Raw genomic sequence first — 16,808 nt, 5'->3', positions numbered from 1 at the left:
ATTATTTCTTGACCAAGAAATCTTTTCTCGTACCAAGACAGTTTTTGTATTCAATGCGTAATGCACAAAATTTCTTGGTGCAAGTAAAAAATTTTTTGCGGCAAAAACCCTTTTTTTCTGTGTATTTCATAAATTTAGTTGTGATATTTGGGCAGTCACGTAGTGACTGCAGGTTGCTAGTTGTTAATATTGTTATTATTTCGTTTGATCCTTTAGAGCTTTCTCTTGTAAATAAACTAATTAATTTGTACTCATAATTTGTTCACTGTTAAAAATTTTTATTGAAGTTAAAAGCAAATTACTTGAAGTTATGAACAAGTTACAATCCATCATAAATATAAAATATAAATATCATAATAAATTAAATAATCGCGTTGTATTTTCATGAAAGATTATGCTTTGGTTTTTTTAATTATATGAAAAATCGATGATCATGTAAAATTAATAAATGTTATTAAATTTCCATGACAATTATCCTTAAAAATCGAAGAAATTCTAAATAGTGTACGAATAATAATTATGAAGGTTGTGATAAAAATATAAATAAATAAATACTAAATTTGTATCGTCAGTAATGATTTATTATTAATATTCTAATGAATAATGATATTAAATATCAATGAATATTACAAAAAAAAAATTACAATTGAGCTGATACGCGTACATAATTATAAAATAAACATACATTAATAATTCATCAATTAATCGCGTACTCCGCTAAAATACATAGGTCATTAATTTAAAAAAGTAAACAAATATCCGATCGAGCCACTGGTAATAATTATTAACTCTATTATTATTTTTTAAACTTAGTAAGTAACTTTTGTTTTATAAACGATACTGAAAATAACAGACACCAGATATTTTTTTTTTTTAACAAATTATCTATTAGTGGAGAAAAATTATTTGGAAATACGCATCCAGAGATTTTTAAAAATCATTGGAATGATTTTTAAAAAAATTTTCTAAAAATTGTAATCCATAATTTAAAAATAAAAAAACTGTTAGTTTCTTGTAATTTAACTGTCATTTTTATAGACCATCAGTTATTAATAATAATTAATATTGATATTATTATTAATAATTACACAGTAAAAAAAAGTTGTCAACTGATTAATTGTAGTTGTATTAAAGATTGTCTAAATCATTATGAAAATCAATTAAAAAATTCTATACTAAATATAAAAAAAAATTTAATACCTGTCATAATACTAAAAATTTCGACGAATGTTTAACTGTATTTTTTTACCGCACACTTATAAATTTAAATGTAAAGTCAAAAATAATAATAAATAATAATTACATAAATAATTCATTGTTACTCGGTAGATAAATTTTAAATAATGTAATTGATTAAAAAATATTTAAAAAAAAAATATAAAGTATCATTTAAATTATATAGGAGTAAAAAAAAAAAAAAAAAAAAAAAACTGTGATGAAAATGAACTAATAATATTAAAAATAATAACCGGCTCGGATCGGCATCCTGAGGTATATTTATATCATATTCGTCTTTAATTCAAGTGTAAAATTTCAGTCATTTGGGTATGTAGTATTTTACTATTACTGTATTTAAAAAAGCACCCACACATAAATCACATCGATACACACGCACGCACACAACATAAAAAAAAAATAAAAAAAAAGTTATGGAAGATATTTCTTATATGTACATTTTAATTTTTTTCGAGGACTATACAACATTTATTTGTGTCTCTATCATTCATCTTTATTTATAATTATCATTTTTTTTTATCATTTGTAGCACTCGTGGAATGCTTATTACCCAAGTGGCTGTTAGAGTACCGCAAGATTTTAAAAACTAAATCTAACATTAAATAAGTAATTACTGTAATTAAATAAAATAAACACGACACAAATTAATTTAATACAAGTACATTAAGCAGGACAACCGGATACCGAAAGATTTTTTTTTATAAGACAAAGTAACATAAAAATGGCTGAATCAAATGGCAAGTTTGTGCGAACACGACATTAATTATGATAATAAATTTAAAAATAAAGAAAAGTATGTATCAATAAATCTTAAATTCTATATAAACGGACACAAATAATTATTTTGAGATCATTCGTGTCTTAATTATATATACAAATTATTTTCGACACTTGTACGTCAATACCATTCGATTCGTTGCGATCGTTAAGCTAATTTATGTTTATTATGCAGTAGGCAATTATATCTTAGTCTATATTTAAATAAAACTTGACAATTTAAATGATAATGATAATTATTTAGTTCCAGCCAATCCGAGATACCTAATAATCGTTTATTTTTTTTAAAAATTTAATTAGACATTATTAAATAATATTAAACAGCGCACGCGGTATGCAATAAATGCATCAATAAAGCGACAGGTACTGTCACACATAACAGTGTTTATTTAAACTGTTATAGTTTTTAAATATACGTTTTATCAATTAATTTTATTTAATTATTGCTGCTGCACTGTTTGAATCATGACTTTGCTTGATTATTAATTATTATCGTGAACCTGAAAATCGGAACGTTTTTCGCGCAATCAAGATGAAAAGAATTTATGTAATTCGACTGCTTAATGAACAACAACTTGAAGGGTAGTGTCAGGGGTTGGGGGTGGCCTTAGATTTTCGGCTAACATACGAACATATATGAGCGAAGCATTTCAGAAATCTAGTCATTCAGTAGATTTTTTACTTTCAAATTATTTTTTCGTTGAGCGAAAAACGTTTCGATTTTCAGGAAAATTTATTATCATTGAATATGTTTGCAATAAGTTTATCATTTTTCGACCTGTAAATATTTTTTAAACGAATAAAGCTATAAATAATAATTATAAATGTACAAAAAATAATAATTTAACTTTTTTTTTTTTTTTTTTTAACGGCTAATTCATTTTATTTTTCTAATAGTTATTTTTATTTTTTCCTTAAATTTGTCGACTAAAATAGTTCAAAAAATATTTACAGCTTTAAATAAATGCACGATACATCTTTATTGGCAATGAAATAATTGAAAATTATCTTATTTATAATAAAAAAAATAATATAAATTATCGACACTGAGCGTTTAGAAAATCTAAATTTGTCTATAAGAACATTTAAATAAAACCTAATATTCTAAACAGAAATTAACTAAACACGAGTTCAATAAACGTTAATTATAAGAAAAAAAAATAAAAATTAATTAAGACCAAACTACACGAAACTAAAAAATCTACAATAATTTTTTCACCATTTATTATACGCATTTAACATTGCATAAAATAGTATTGTCGTTAAAAAATATCGTATCTGTTATTAAATTATTTTTTTTTAATCCTGGGTACATTTGGCAAGCGTGTAATTTTTTTTTGTGTTTAACTCTGATGTAATGAATTTATTTATTTAATATTTATCATTTCGTCAGAGATTTTAAATAAATGGCTACGAAAAAATAGCGCGGAGTTTTCTCCAGCGCAAGTCCCATGAAAAATTATTACTGTTATTACTACTGTTATTGTTATTATTATTATTTAAGTTATTGTTATTATAATAATAATGATTATTTCTCAATAACGCAGGAGGTAATCCAAAATCAATGCCATTATCAAAAGTTTTGTCAACGAATCTCATACGCGCTTCCTTGAATTTAATGTCGTAATTAAATTCATTTAAATTAGTAGCATGTAAAATACGTACAGCTGATGATAGTCTCAATTTACTGGTAGGTGAGCTAAACACTAGACGACGATTTTGACGATTATTTATGGTATTATTTATATTACCATTACATCTGCTGTTGGTGATTGATTGACGTTGATTGTTGTCCTGCGGTTGTTGTTGTTGCTGCTGATGATGTTTTAGTTTTCGTGAATATTCCATTATTCGATATAACTTGGCCGTAGATCATTGACGATACGCCTGGGGTGCTATTCCATTACCAGGTGTCACATAATCACCAATCATCAGGCTCGGATTCACTGGGTAGTGTGATGTATTGCTGAGTACCAGCGATTGCTGGAAAGTAACACCAAGCTGTAGCCGCGAAAGACACAGATACGAATTTTATTTAGTATATTCTATGTCATTCTTATAATATCACCGCCGTTATGACTGAGCTACTCTACCGCTTTTATTATTAATTCATGATTATTATTAACCCTAAGTGAGTACACTGTATTTTTTTAGACACAGTATGTGCGCTGGGTCTTTTAGGGAACAGTCAAGTTTTACAAGTTTCTAGACTTTTAAAAAATATGGATTATTTCTTGAAGTGTCTAATACATGACCTAGAAGTTGCCAAAGTCAAAAGTTTAAAATTGTTGTTAACAAAAATCGAAGAATAATCGAAAAAAAATAAATTTTTTTTTAAATTGACTGTTCCTTCAAAGACCCAGTATACACACGAGGGGTTAATAATATCCTGGAATACGATTTATTAAATTTTTTTTACTCAAAATGTTATTTCATTTAGTTTATTATAATAATTTTTTTTTTCTGTTTTTCGACTGAGTAGACAAAATTTTCTTATCAATTTACTTGAAATATCACCAAATATATATTGGTGTGTAAAAAAAAAAATTGATTATTTTTTTAGCTGTATCGAAACTTGTAATAAATTAAAAAACAACATTTTCTGAAATTTTTCATTCTCAATATTGATTTTGTTAATTTTTTATTTATTTAACGTAGGAAATTATTTTCAGTTTCACTTTTTCACGTATTACCGGGTAAAAATAATTTATCACGAAATTGTACATGATATAATTTTATAGAAAATTTGAATGCTTTACAAAAACAACATTAAGCTATAAAGCGCAATCTTTTATGATTTTGAATCTACGGAACTTAAAACTGATTAAATTCAAAATTTTATTTCCAACGTCTTTTAATTAGCGAAAAAAATCAACAATACTCAAAATTTAAATATAAAAATTTGTAGTCTACTCGATCCATTGCAGGAAAATTTGGTTTCGTAACAAAATAACCAGAAAAATAAAAATCAGTTGGCAAAATATCGATACGACCAAATATCAGCGGCCAAAGAAACGTCAAATTGATATATTTAAATAACTAATTAACATTGAATAATTAGTAATTATCAAGCAAGTTTTAGTATATAATAATAATTTTAGTATATAAAAATATTCATAAAGATCTATAAATATAATGATCTAATGATATAAATATTAGAATGCACAAATACATTCAAATTATCAAGCATACATTTGTCATGATTAAATTACAATTCAAGATTCATTTTATGATTGAAATATTTTCGATACTTTCTCGATCTTGATTATTTTAAATAATGTTACTATGCAGAAAAATGTGTTCATGCATACACACATACGGGAATATATACGTGAAGCATTCCACACTTTCATGTTATAAGAAAGGAGAATTTATTCGATCGGCTTGTATAATCAAGTAATTTCTACAAAAAAGAATATAATTTCCTAATTAAGTTTTTCTTAAGGATATTTTGTCCGCGGACATGTAGTCGCGGCACCGGATAGGATAATTTATCTTTGATTTAATTTTATATATATTTCCAATTAAAGTAATGGTTGGGTAATCATTTTTATTGGAAAAACTAAAGTTTAAATGACAGTTGTTTCGAAATTATCAAAGAAAGCGCTTTAAGCTCAATACTTTTTTTATAGATCGTTTAAAAGCTCGACTTTTCAAATATTATTTTTTTAATGAACTACAAATTGCTCAGTAATTTTTAAAACAATAATCGATTTCTTTGGCGCACCTTAATATGTATTAGTCTGAATAATTAAACAAAAAATTTAATAATTTCTAAAAGAAATTGAACTTTGGAGTATCATTTTATAAAGTTACTATATCAATAGATTAATAATAATTTATTTGAACTAAAAATATTATGACCCAGATATCATACTAGTAACTTTTTTATCTCAATGAAAATTCATAAATTTAAAAAAAATCTTAACTTCGATAGCAAGCAACTAAAAATAAGTTTCTATAGCTGAATAATTAATATCTAATAAAATATATTAAATAAATAAAAATCACAATAATTTATAAATAAAATTTGAAACTATAAATTAATAAATTAATAATTATTGTGATTTAAATCAGTGTTAACTTAAATCTATAACTACGTATTAAAATACTTGTACTTATAACTACTAAGAGTCTTAAAAAATACCAGATAGTATTACTGTTTTTGTAAATATGTAAAAATATCTTACAAGCGGACAAGTATCTCGTCATGGATTGATAACGATTGTACTCGATACTTACAGTTGCCGGTGATGTGAACATATTTGGCGTAATACCGCCGCCAATGAGCTGTGCAGCCTGTGTACTTGTAGCCGTTCCACCGATTCTACCTCTCCCAGTGCTTGAAATCGAACCCGGGTGTATATTAGGTTGACCGCCTACCAAGCAAATTAAATATATAATTTTAAGTATTTAAAAATATAAAATAAAAACTGGAGGGGATTTAAATTAAAATATCATGCAGGATTTTAAATATAATAATAATAATGAATAAAATAATTGATTTAAATTAAACCAGTTAGTCATCTTCAAAGAGCCGTTTATTGACACGGATTCAGTCTTACAAATTTACAAAATATTATCACAACGGATTTTTGTTACTGAAATATTTACAAATTCATCTGATAATACAGAGTGTTTTACGAAAAATATAAGTTTTTTAAATAATTATAAGAATCTGTTTTAAATAATTGGTTACTTTTTTTATTTTTAAAATACACTCGATAAAATATATATATAAAATATATATTACGCGATTTTTAGTAAAAAATTAAATTATCATTAGTTTATAATTTATATTTTTTTTATACTGTGGTATATATGTATAAGAAAAAAAAAATAATAAACTAATTTTTACCACATTAATACATTAGAAATATTAAATTAAATATAATAATTATAATAATAATAATTAAATATAATTGGATAATTAATTTTGAAATATTTGTAAAATTAAATCCTGTTGTCGAAACGATTTGTTAAATATGTATCATTCATTTCAATTATTAATTATTAAACTTTAACTAGCGTTGCTTAATTGATTTATTTGTTGTTTTCATTGTTTACAATTTAAATATAATTTCATCTCAACTTCATCATTTTTATTTTATTTTATTTTTTTTTGTTTTCAATTAATAATTAATAATATTAAATAATAAAATACATTGAGTATGAGTACACACTCGTACTACTTATTACACAATCATTAAAGTATTGAGCCAATAATTAAAATTACAATTCATTTGATAAAACGTTTTTTGAATCTTGATTTCAAACTATGGAAATTGACACGTAGAGTATTGCAAATAATGCAAATAAATTTATTGTTTTTTTGTTATTTTTACACTAGATCGAAGCCGTGAAATATAATAAAATTTAGTAATTTAATAATCTCTTACATAGAGTAATGATACAATGAGGGATCAAGCCAAACCTTACCTAGTGCTAGTAAATTACTGGGATTGACAGCTCCCGTATCCATTGAAACTTCACCTAGACCATTAACAGACATTCCATTGACCATATTAACAGCTTGTCGCGCGCCTTGAGCATCCAATGTTGTCCAATATGATTCACTAGGTGATGTGCTATTTAAACCAGCGGGCAATTGTGCCGCGGCACCAGTGTATCTGAAGTAAGGATTTTTTAAGTCTAGTGTATTGCTGCTACTTTCGATATTCGTTCCTTCTAATTTTAAATCTATCGTAACATCATACGATTGTCTGAAATAATTAATTTATATAATTAATTTAATTACTTTTAAATATTATCCAATAAAAAATAATTACTACCTTTTATTAGCTATCAAAATAACTTTTCCAGAAAGTAATTGTCCGCTTTTACAGAACAATGGATTTTCTAAGAGACATCGGACTTGGTACCAATGAGTAAGAGGTTCCGTTGGTGCTGTACTCAACCAAACTTGCTGAGTTGAACCAATAAATGCAACATCAAACCAAAATGCAAGACCGTGACATGTTCCACTCTCCAATATATGGAAATCAACGTCTATTTCTGTAATTTCATTAAATTTAGTTATTATTGGGTTTTGTAATTTATTACTACTCATTAGCATAAAATACTAGGAATAATAATGAGATAAAGATAAATGAAATATATTAACCTATTTTATGTAAATCAGTCTCGTCAGCAGTTTGGAAGTCAACAACGTGTCTGACAGATTTAGCCATACAAATACGTATGTCAAATGTGTCGACAATAGGCTGTCGGAAGTACTCTTTGATCGCGTTATTCCGCAATGATGACAAGTCAACGCCATGGAAACACGTTTGGTACCAAAAGTTTGCTTTATTAAACTGTTCCATGTAAAGTGTTTCATCAGAGAACGGAGCTATGTGAAGGTCACCGCGCGAAGGGAACATTCTTCCACCTGTTATACATATAAAAATAAATAAATAAATAAACATAATACTTAATATAATATATTCACGTTTATTTAAATATATCGTCGGGTTTGTGTTTATTACCTGGCACTAGCCATTTTTTAGCATGTAAATAAGTCTCAAGCATTCTCTCGTTGTACAGCATGTAGCCCATGGGTTCACTGACAATACAATCGACACGTTCCGGCAGTTCAATTTCTTCAATTTTACCAGCAATTACAACTATTTTATCTGATAGATTGTTTGCGGCGACAAGAAGTTCCGCGTGATTGGCCATATTACTAGCCTCGACTGCGTATACTTTTTTAGCACCAGCTTGGACTGCAAAGAATGATAATATTCCAGATCCGGCACCTACGTCTAGCACAACTTTGTCTTTAAAGTCTGACAAGTTTCCAAGAATAGCACGCTGATATGTGCTTGTTCTAATGTAATCTTGCATCATGTTTTGCTGCTGTGATAAATAGCCATAGAATTGAAAATACTGCATCGCTGATAAGTCTTCTGTTCTCTCATTAAAAGCGGACATGCCTTTTCCATTTTTTAGTTTTAGCACTTGGGAATGGAAGTTTCGGAAATCTGTGCATAATTTATTTAATCCATTAATGTGTTAATTTAAATAACAAGTAATTACGATACACTATAAAACTTTTATGATATAATAAAAATGTGTTTATTTTAAGTATTAATAAAAAATGCTACTGTTCATTTAAATAGTTGTCAATATTATTTTATACATTTATATTTCTTACATTATTATTAACTTATAATAACAATAAGGATCGAATTGTTTGCACGTAATTCAAGAATTAATACTTCAATATGTTTCATTATATACTCTTCCCAGTAGCACACTTGCTTTTGAGACATCTATAAGATATCAGTTTTTAGGCTACTTTTTGACATATCGATAAGGCACCAAATGTTGACAAAACGATCAGAAATTTATATCACCGAAAAAATGTCTACTTAAAAGACTGAACACAAGTGAAGACAAAAAGTAAATTACAAATAGTGGTAAAATAAGTCATCTAAATGATTTTTTGATTGACATAAGACAAGAAAAACAACACAAATTTTCTTTGTCTCCGGAACTAACATTTGCATGTCGTATTTATACCAAAAAAGGTGACTTTGAGATAAAAAAAAATTTGTCATCCTTTTAAAAGACATCTTAAAGTTGACTCTGTGCTACTTGGGGTTTCAATAATTTTTTAAAAACATGAATTCTGTTTTCAGTGTCAATGTCATCGAGTAGCTGATTATACGTTAAACCCTAAATATATGATTGATTTTTCTCCAGAGTGTGTACTTGTTTTATTTATTTCTAAATGGTTCTTTGTCTTGTATTATAGTGATGTTTGTTTTTTATCAGTTGTACATGTTCAGTTAAATAACTTGGAGTTAAATTATAGATTTTTCGAAGTAATTAAACTTTATTTAATTTATAAATAAAGTTTAAATACTTGAATAAAATTTTACGACGCAAACAAGTTTTAAGTTTTCATATAAATCAAATAAATTACCTGGTTCATTTGAAAATGTAATAAGTAGACTCTCAGCATCTAGAGTAAATACGTAACTTCTAGTAGCAACTCGCGAGCATTCAGTAGTATGTGTTATGGGAAATTCCAATAATTGTTTTGGCTCTTTTTCAGTGAAGTCTTCTGTAATTAAGTTTTAAAATAAAAAAATTTATATAAGCTGTGCATTCAAAAAATATTCATTTTCTCTGCAAATAAAACATTCATCCATTGATACAAAGGAACCATTATTTCCACCTGCTTTTATGAAAATAATTAATATTGATTTTTTATCATTATCAATAAAAACAGTAAAGAAAAATATAAAAAAAAAGTAGCAAATAAATAATGGAAAATAAATATAATGAAGTCAAAAAATAATGAAAATAATTAGTAATAATTATTGGAGCGTCTAATTTTAAGTGTGGTTAGGTCGCGTCGTTCCAACATTGATACACACACACAGATACAGGCATCACTTGGAGATATTGATCGTATTGGATATAAGTAATAAATAAATACCTGATAATAATTCAATGCTGAGTCCTTGAGGATCATAGTTAATGTTAAGTGTAACCGGTCTGTTGTATTTCGGCGTTGACTGTCCATTGTTTGACAAAGTAGAGACTGTCACCGCGCGAAACGCCTTCGCCATTTTTATATAGACACCGCGTGCGTTTTTCTGCGCTCCAGTCTTTCTTTCTTTCGCGGCGTTTTTTTATTTTTATATCTAACAACTTTTTTTTTATCTTACTTTTGTTCTTCCTTTGTTGCTCTGATACTTTTATTACACACACGCACACTGCTGCTTTACCGGCGTTACTAATCCTATTAATTCCTAGTTATAAATATATATATATGTATATATAATAATTATTACTCTTAGTCTTAGTCTTATTATTATTATTATTATTTATGTAAATGTAATAAATTAAAAAAATACTGATAACCAACGATTATTATTTGATAATTAAAATAATAATCAAGTATTGTCTTTACTGTCTGTTTAAATAAAATGATGTGTATGTTGATGATTGAAATAGGAATTAAAATGGAGCCGAACAAAATTTTAATAAAGACAAGATCGTATGATTTTCGGAGTTCGGACCACCGACCGACCAACCACCCCCGGCGTGGTTTGCACACGCGCACGTTGTTATCCCTTCTCTTCTCTTAATGCTGTTCCTTCCCTTTACTGTACCCTATTACTCTACGTCCTATATCTTCTGTCCTCTACCTCCTATACTATACTATTTAACTTTTGGTTATGCGTGTGCTTGCTTTTCCTACCCCACTCTTACACTGGGTTCGCTCTTCGCTCGGTTCCTCTATTGTTTGCTTTCTCTTACGCCAACTGTTTAATGGAATTTATCCTTCTCAGTTTTAGTTTGTATGCTCAATTCACAAGTTAAGCCCGGATGGAGCATGGAGCAGATAGGACCCGGACGCTGATCATCGACTCAGGAACTTGCTTGCTTCTCATTTAGTATTTTATTTTATTTTGTTATTATAATTTTTTACCCTAAAGTTAATGATCCTGAAGTTAGCAGACAATTTAAAATTTTCGAATTTTTTTCAGCAAATCAATGACAAAAAAAAAATACTAAAAAATCCTCATCTAGAAAATTTAAAAATCTATAAGTGCAATTTTTTTTTTAATTTATCGTTTTGAAAAAAAAAATCCGAAAATTATTAGACGTCGGCTAACTTCAGAATCGTTGAAGTTAGCAGACAATTAACAATTTTTGAATTTTTTTTTCAACAATTTTTTTGAAAAAAGAAAAAAAAATATGCAGGTGTAGAAAATTTTTATTACACTTTTATTAGAACATTGTTTTTTTTTTTTTTTACTTTTAGTTACAATTACTTTCTACTTACATATTTATTATGACAGATGATGAATTTAAATTATAGAAGGAACAATACAGTAAATTAACCTTGAGACCCCGGGAAAATATATATTATTATTATTTAAATTATATGTTATGATATTACGTACTTAGAAGTTACATAAATGTTTTTTTTAAATTTTTGTTTGTAGAACTTTAATTAATATTTTTGAATTAAGAAAAAGTATGAATATTTATTTTCATTAATTAATTAAAAAATCGTTTTAATTATATATGAATTATTAATTGATTACTGGTTTTAACTGTTAATTAAATGTGCGGCAAAAATTAAATGTAAAATAAATTTTTTAAACAAGCGCGCGCTTTTTATATTCGATCGTGTTTAAAGAGGATTGGTGATTGGCTGAAAAAAATAATTCTTTTAATTAGCCAATAAAAATGTAAATATTTCAGCGCATGCGGATGCGAATAAAAGATTAATGCGCCATTTTGAATAATCGAGCGTCATGAAATCGTGATAATTTATCCGGCTTTATAAAATACGTAAACAACAAAGGCTTTATATACGTATATATTTTAATATTTTGGTATATGTCATTATTGTTTAAGGGATTTTTAAAAAATATTAATCATAATTAGTATATTGTAATTTGAATTCCTTGTTGTGGCAAATAGGTTAAAAACGGTGGGAAAGTTATTTTTGAATAATTATTTATAATTTTAAAGTTTTCACATAAAATTTTTTTTTTCTTTCGCTGGGAGTTTATTTTTTACTTTGGTTATGTCTACGCGTCATTATCGTGTTGATTATTTAATTTGTCACATACGTTTACGAAATATTGACTTAAAATTTATAAAATAACATATTTTATATCTACCAAACGTTAGAAAATATATATTTTAAAATTATTTTATTTAATTTTTCTGACAAAACAACAAAATGCTCATAATTAAAAGTTTATTTTTGGAAGCAGTCAATAGGCCTATTATTTATCAGTCAATAGTATCATTTATTTTTGTATTGTTTACATCATTATTATTTTTATTTCTCAACAATATACAACCGGCTTATTATATTGACGAAGTTTTTCATGTTCCTCAAACTCAAAAATACTGCAATGGCTCTTTTCTGGAGGTAAATATATTTATTATTTACTATAATTATTTATATAATAATATTTTATACATAAATTTGTTTTACAGTGGGACAAAAAGATCACGACACTTCCTGGTCTTTATATATTGTCAGCAATATTATTAGCACCATTTAAATTATGTGTGACAATATATTTACGGGGTATTAATTTAATTGGTACCTTCATTAATTTGTATCTTATATACCAAATATTGAGTACAAAAAAATGGGTTCAAAAATGTAAAGCTGAAAATAAATCATGGTTACCATTGATGGTGTCATTAAGTATAACATTACTACCGCCATTATATTTTTGGCATTTTCTTTATTACACTGATGTTTTATCAGTCAATTTAGTCTTGACTATGTTTTTATTACATGAACGCCAATGTTATAAATATTCTGCAATCGTAGGTAAGTTAAATGTAACTTAGAGTAACTCAAAAAAACCGACTTTTATGTTTTCTAGTCTCACGGAAATTTGTTGGTTCAACATGATACTGAAGTTAGCTGACGTCTAATAATTTTTGAACTATTTTAAAAATAATAAGTTATGAAAAAAAATTTTTTTTTAATTGCACCTGTAGCTTCTTTAATTTTCTATATGCGCATATTTTTTTTGTAATGATTTATTGAAAAAACAATCCGAAAATTGTTAATTCTCTGATAACTTTAGGATCATGGCCTGACGTATTTTCAAGACCCTCTCTGAAAATCAATTTGAAAAAAAATTTTTAAGAGGTTGCTTACAAATTTTGAAAATTCCAAAAATGACTGCAATTCGAAGTTTTTTAAAAATTTTTTTTCTTTTTTGAATTTTGAATGTTTTCAGTGCTGTCTTTGGGACGTTTCCAAACGCCCTTGAATATTAATAGTGACGCATCTCGAATTTTTCACCATCAATGTAGATCGTGGTAAATAAAAATAGAACCCGAGGAATAGAAAGAATTAATTATTTACGTACTTTTGCACACCTCAAGTGCTCTATTGTTGCTCGATTTTTATTCTTTAATTCTATTTTTAGGTGCTTTTGACTATTTAAATCTTGCCCAATTTTATTGTTTAAGACTCCAGATATATTTTCGGTTATGCAAAAGTTATATTTTAGTGGAACGATAATAATTGAGTTATAAAAAAATACAAAAATTAATTCAAAGTATTAGTTACATATTACGAGAATATTCAAGATTCTTAAGCAACATTCAAAAATCCATATTTAAAGCTAAAATTCTCAGCATGGCATTGATTTTATAGATAGAAAATATTTCTGCTACGAGCGACCACTTAAAAATTTGTTTTCGAGCTAATTTTTGGAAAGGTTCTTAAAAAATGTTAAACCAACAAATTTTTATATGAAACTCGGAAAAAAAAAATAGTTATTTTTTTGGGCCATCTTAGTAACTACAGATAATTTATTTCTGTAACTTAACTAATTTTTGGTGATAATTCATTTCCCTTCAAATTTTTTAGACGTTTATTAATTTTTTATAAATTTTATCTACTCATTAAATATTTTATTTCATAAAAATATTTGATTATCATCATTTGTTTTTATCAAAAAAATTATTTATTATTCGAAAAATTAATTAGAGTTACAGAATTATCATTTAAATATTAAAAAAAAAAATTAATATAATTTAAATAAATAATTTATTTCAGGTGCCTTGGGAATTTTAGTAAGACAAACAAATGTCATATGGCTGATATTATTAATAGGCGAAAGAATATTGACAATAATTGAAGCAGAAACACCGCAAAGTATATCAGCATTGCGAGATCGAGGTATTTACGGAACATCAATTCACGCAAGGGTGAGTAAACTTAATAAACAAATAGTAATAGTTATAAAGAAAAACAAGAGATTAAGTAATTATCTTACAGTTAATCTGGAATAATGTTAGACATTACACCCAACGTGGGATTCGTCCATTCGCATCATTTTTAATGGATATAATCTCCCACTTAAAGTATCAATCAGTAGTAATACTATCATTCGTAGTATTTATCATTTGGAATAAAGGTATCGTGTTAGGAGATCGCAGTGCTCATGTACCGACAATTCATCTGCCTCAGTTATTTTATTTCTCTATTTTTACTTCGGGATTCGCTTGGCCCTACATGCTGCCTCATGTCAAGTCATACATCCAATGGATTTACAAACACTGGATCATCACAAGCTTATGTTTATTAATAATGACTGTTATCGTCCATAGTAATACGTTGGTACATCCGTATTTATTAGCTGATAATAGGCATTACGTTTTTTACATATGGAACAAATTTATGGGACGTTATCATTTAGCCAAATATATTCTGATACCTTTTTATGGATTTTCTGTCTATGCAACAGTAATGTGTCTACAGGATATGAGATATTTGTCAAAAGTATTATACGCTGGATGTATTTCCGCTGTTTTAATACCCCAACTATTATTAGAACCTCGTTATTTTATAATACCGTATATATTAATACGTTTAAATTTCCGAGAACCAAAATTATGGCAAATGTCATTTGAATTAATGACAACTTTAATTATTAACTTTATACAATTTTATATATTTGTTACTAAAACGTTTTATTGGACAGACCAAGAAGGTCCTCAACGATTATCATGGTGATAAATTATATATATGTTTGAATATTTATGACAGCTATTGAAATAATTTAATAGATTTAAATTCTAAAATATATATAAATATATTTTATTTGAATCTGTGTACTATAATTTTATTTAAGTAATTATAAATTGTTTAAGTAATTCAATATTTGAAATCTTGTTTTACGTTAGACTTCTTTAGACGCTAACAGTACAAATAGATTATGTCAGGTCGTGATTGTAATTTAATCTGTCTGCACTTGAAGAGCTTAGAGGAAAAGTTTCAATGTCCGAAACGCTAGAATCTTTTGATAATTTCATTATTTAATTGACAACACATTATATTTTTAAAAGTTTAAAAACTTTTATACTTACAAAAAATAACTATCGGGCATTTAAATTTTACATTTTTTTTTAAATTAAATCTTGAGGCCATTCTCAGACAGTGCCCCCACTTTTTTAAAATACTCAATGACTTTTAATTGTAATAACCGCATTAAAATTTTGATAATTAATTTAAAAAAAGTTTAAGCATTAATTGAAAAAAAGGACAGCGCAGTTGCAATTTCGCCGAGACACAGATTTAAAAAAAAATTATTTACAGTTGATATCAATTAGAAGTTGAACGATATTTGGAATATAAGTTTCAGTAAAATCTTCATGTCAGTTTTATGTTTTGAATTTTCAAATTTTGTAGGCTAAAATTTATTCAACAAATTTCGTTTAACTCCTAATTGATAACAATTGTAAGTAATTTTTTTTTGAATCTTTATCTTGGCGAAATTGTCCTTTTTTCAATTAATGCTTTAAATTTTTTTTAAATTAATGAATAAAATTTTAATACGCTTATGACAGTTGAGTGATTGATTATTTTTGAAAAGTCGGGGGAACTATCTGAGAATGCCCTTAAATTATTCCAATATTTTTATATTTATACGTCACAGCCGTTTAAATCCGTAATATTGCCAAAATCATTCTATGACTGATGAGTTATATAAATATATATATATATATATATATATTTGAGAAATATATTAATATTATAATAGGAATAGGGTAAAGTGACAAAAAAAAAATAAATAATAAATTAAGAAAGAGTATAATTGTTTATTATAACTAAGCGAGATCTTATATTTCAATATTTTACACTTAATTATTAAAACAAATTGAATCTTAATAATTATAATCACTTTTTTTTACTCTAATTATTTAATGTTTAATTAAATATAAGAATAAGTAACATTGCAGTATACACTTTTGTGTATTATACAAATATAATACATTAT

At 26.4% G+C, this 16,808-nt stretch overlaps 2 protein-coding genes across 5 annotated transcripts; one reads left to right on the top strand and one right to left on the bottom strand.

The window, feature by feature from the left end:
- Window positions 1-3,854: 3,854 nt before the first annotated feature.
- On the bottom strand, window positions 3,855-11,172 carry LOC130666413 (histone-arginine methyltransferase CARMER). 4 transcript variants are annotated; one of them, XM_057467386.1, is made up of 8 exons: window positions 10,463-11,167; window positions 9,944-10,084; window positions 8,502-8,996; window positions 8,138-8,404; window positions 7,806-8,028; window positions 7,453-7,736; window positions 6,256-6,392; window positions 3,855-3,996 (listed from the first exon to the last, which is right to left on the bottom strand). In XM_057467386.1, exons 1-8 carry the CDS (start codon window positions 10,593-10,595, stop codon window positions 3,886-3,888), a joined length of 1,791 nt encoding a protein of 596 aa, XP_057323369.1. In that variant the 5' UTR covers window positions 10,596-11,167; the 3' UTR covers window positions 3,855-3,885. The 4 variants fall into 4 exon arrangements, with proteins under 4 accessions (XP_057323369.1, XP_057323368.1, XP_057323367.1 ...); XM_057467385.1 differs by having other exon boundaries at window positions 3,874-4,014; window positions 9,944-10,081; window positions 10,463-11,172; XM_057467384.1 differs by having other exon boundaries at window positions 3,874-4,014; window positions 10,463-11,168.
- Window positions 11,173-12,266: 1,094 nt separating this feature from the next.
- Window positions 12,267-16,654, top strand: LOC130666328 (putative Dol-P-Glc:Glc(2)Man(9)GlcNAc(2)-PP-Dol alpha-1,2-glucosyltransferase). Its single transcript, XM_057467197.1, has 4 exons — window positions 12,267-12,925; window positions 12,994-13,339; window positions 14,585-14,736; window positions 14,807-16,654. The coding sequence occupies exons 1-4, from the start codon at window positions 12,731-12,733 to the stop codon at window positions 15,542-15,544; spliced, it is 1,431 nt and encodes a 476-aa protein (XP_057323180.1). The 5' UTR covers window positions 12,267-12,730; the 3' UTR covers window positions 15,545-16,654.
- The last annotated feature ends 154 nt before the right edge of the window (window positions 16,655-16,808 follow it).

This window comes from Microplitis mediator, chromosome 4 (genome assembly GCF_029852145.1).
Source record: "Microplitis mediator isolate UGA2020A chromosome 4, iyMicMedi2.1, whole genome shotgun sequence".
In the NCBI taxonomy this organism is placed as follows: domain Eukaryota; kingdom Metazoa; phylum Arthropoda; class Insecta; order Hymenoptera; family Braconidae; genus Microplitis; species Microplitis mediator.
The sequence above is the reverse complement of the archived record's forward strand: the minus strand, read 5'-3'. Positions and strand labels throughout refer to the sequence as shown.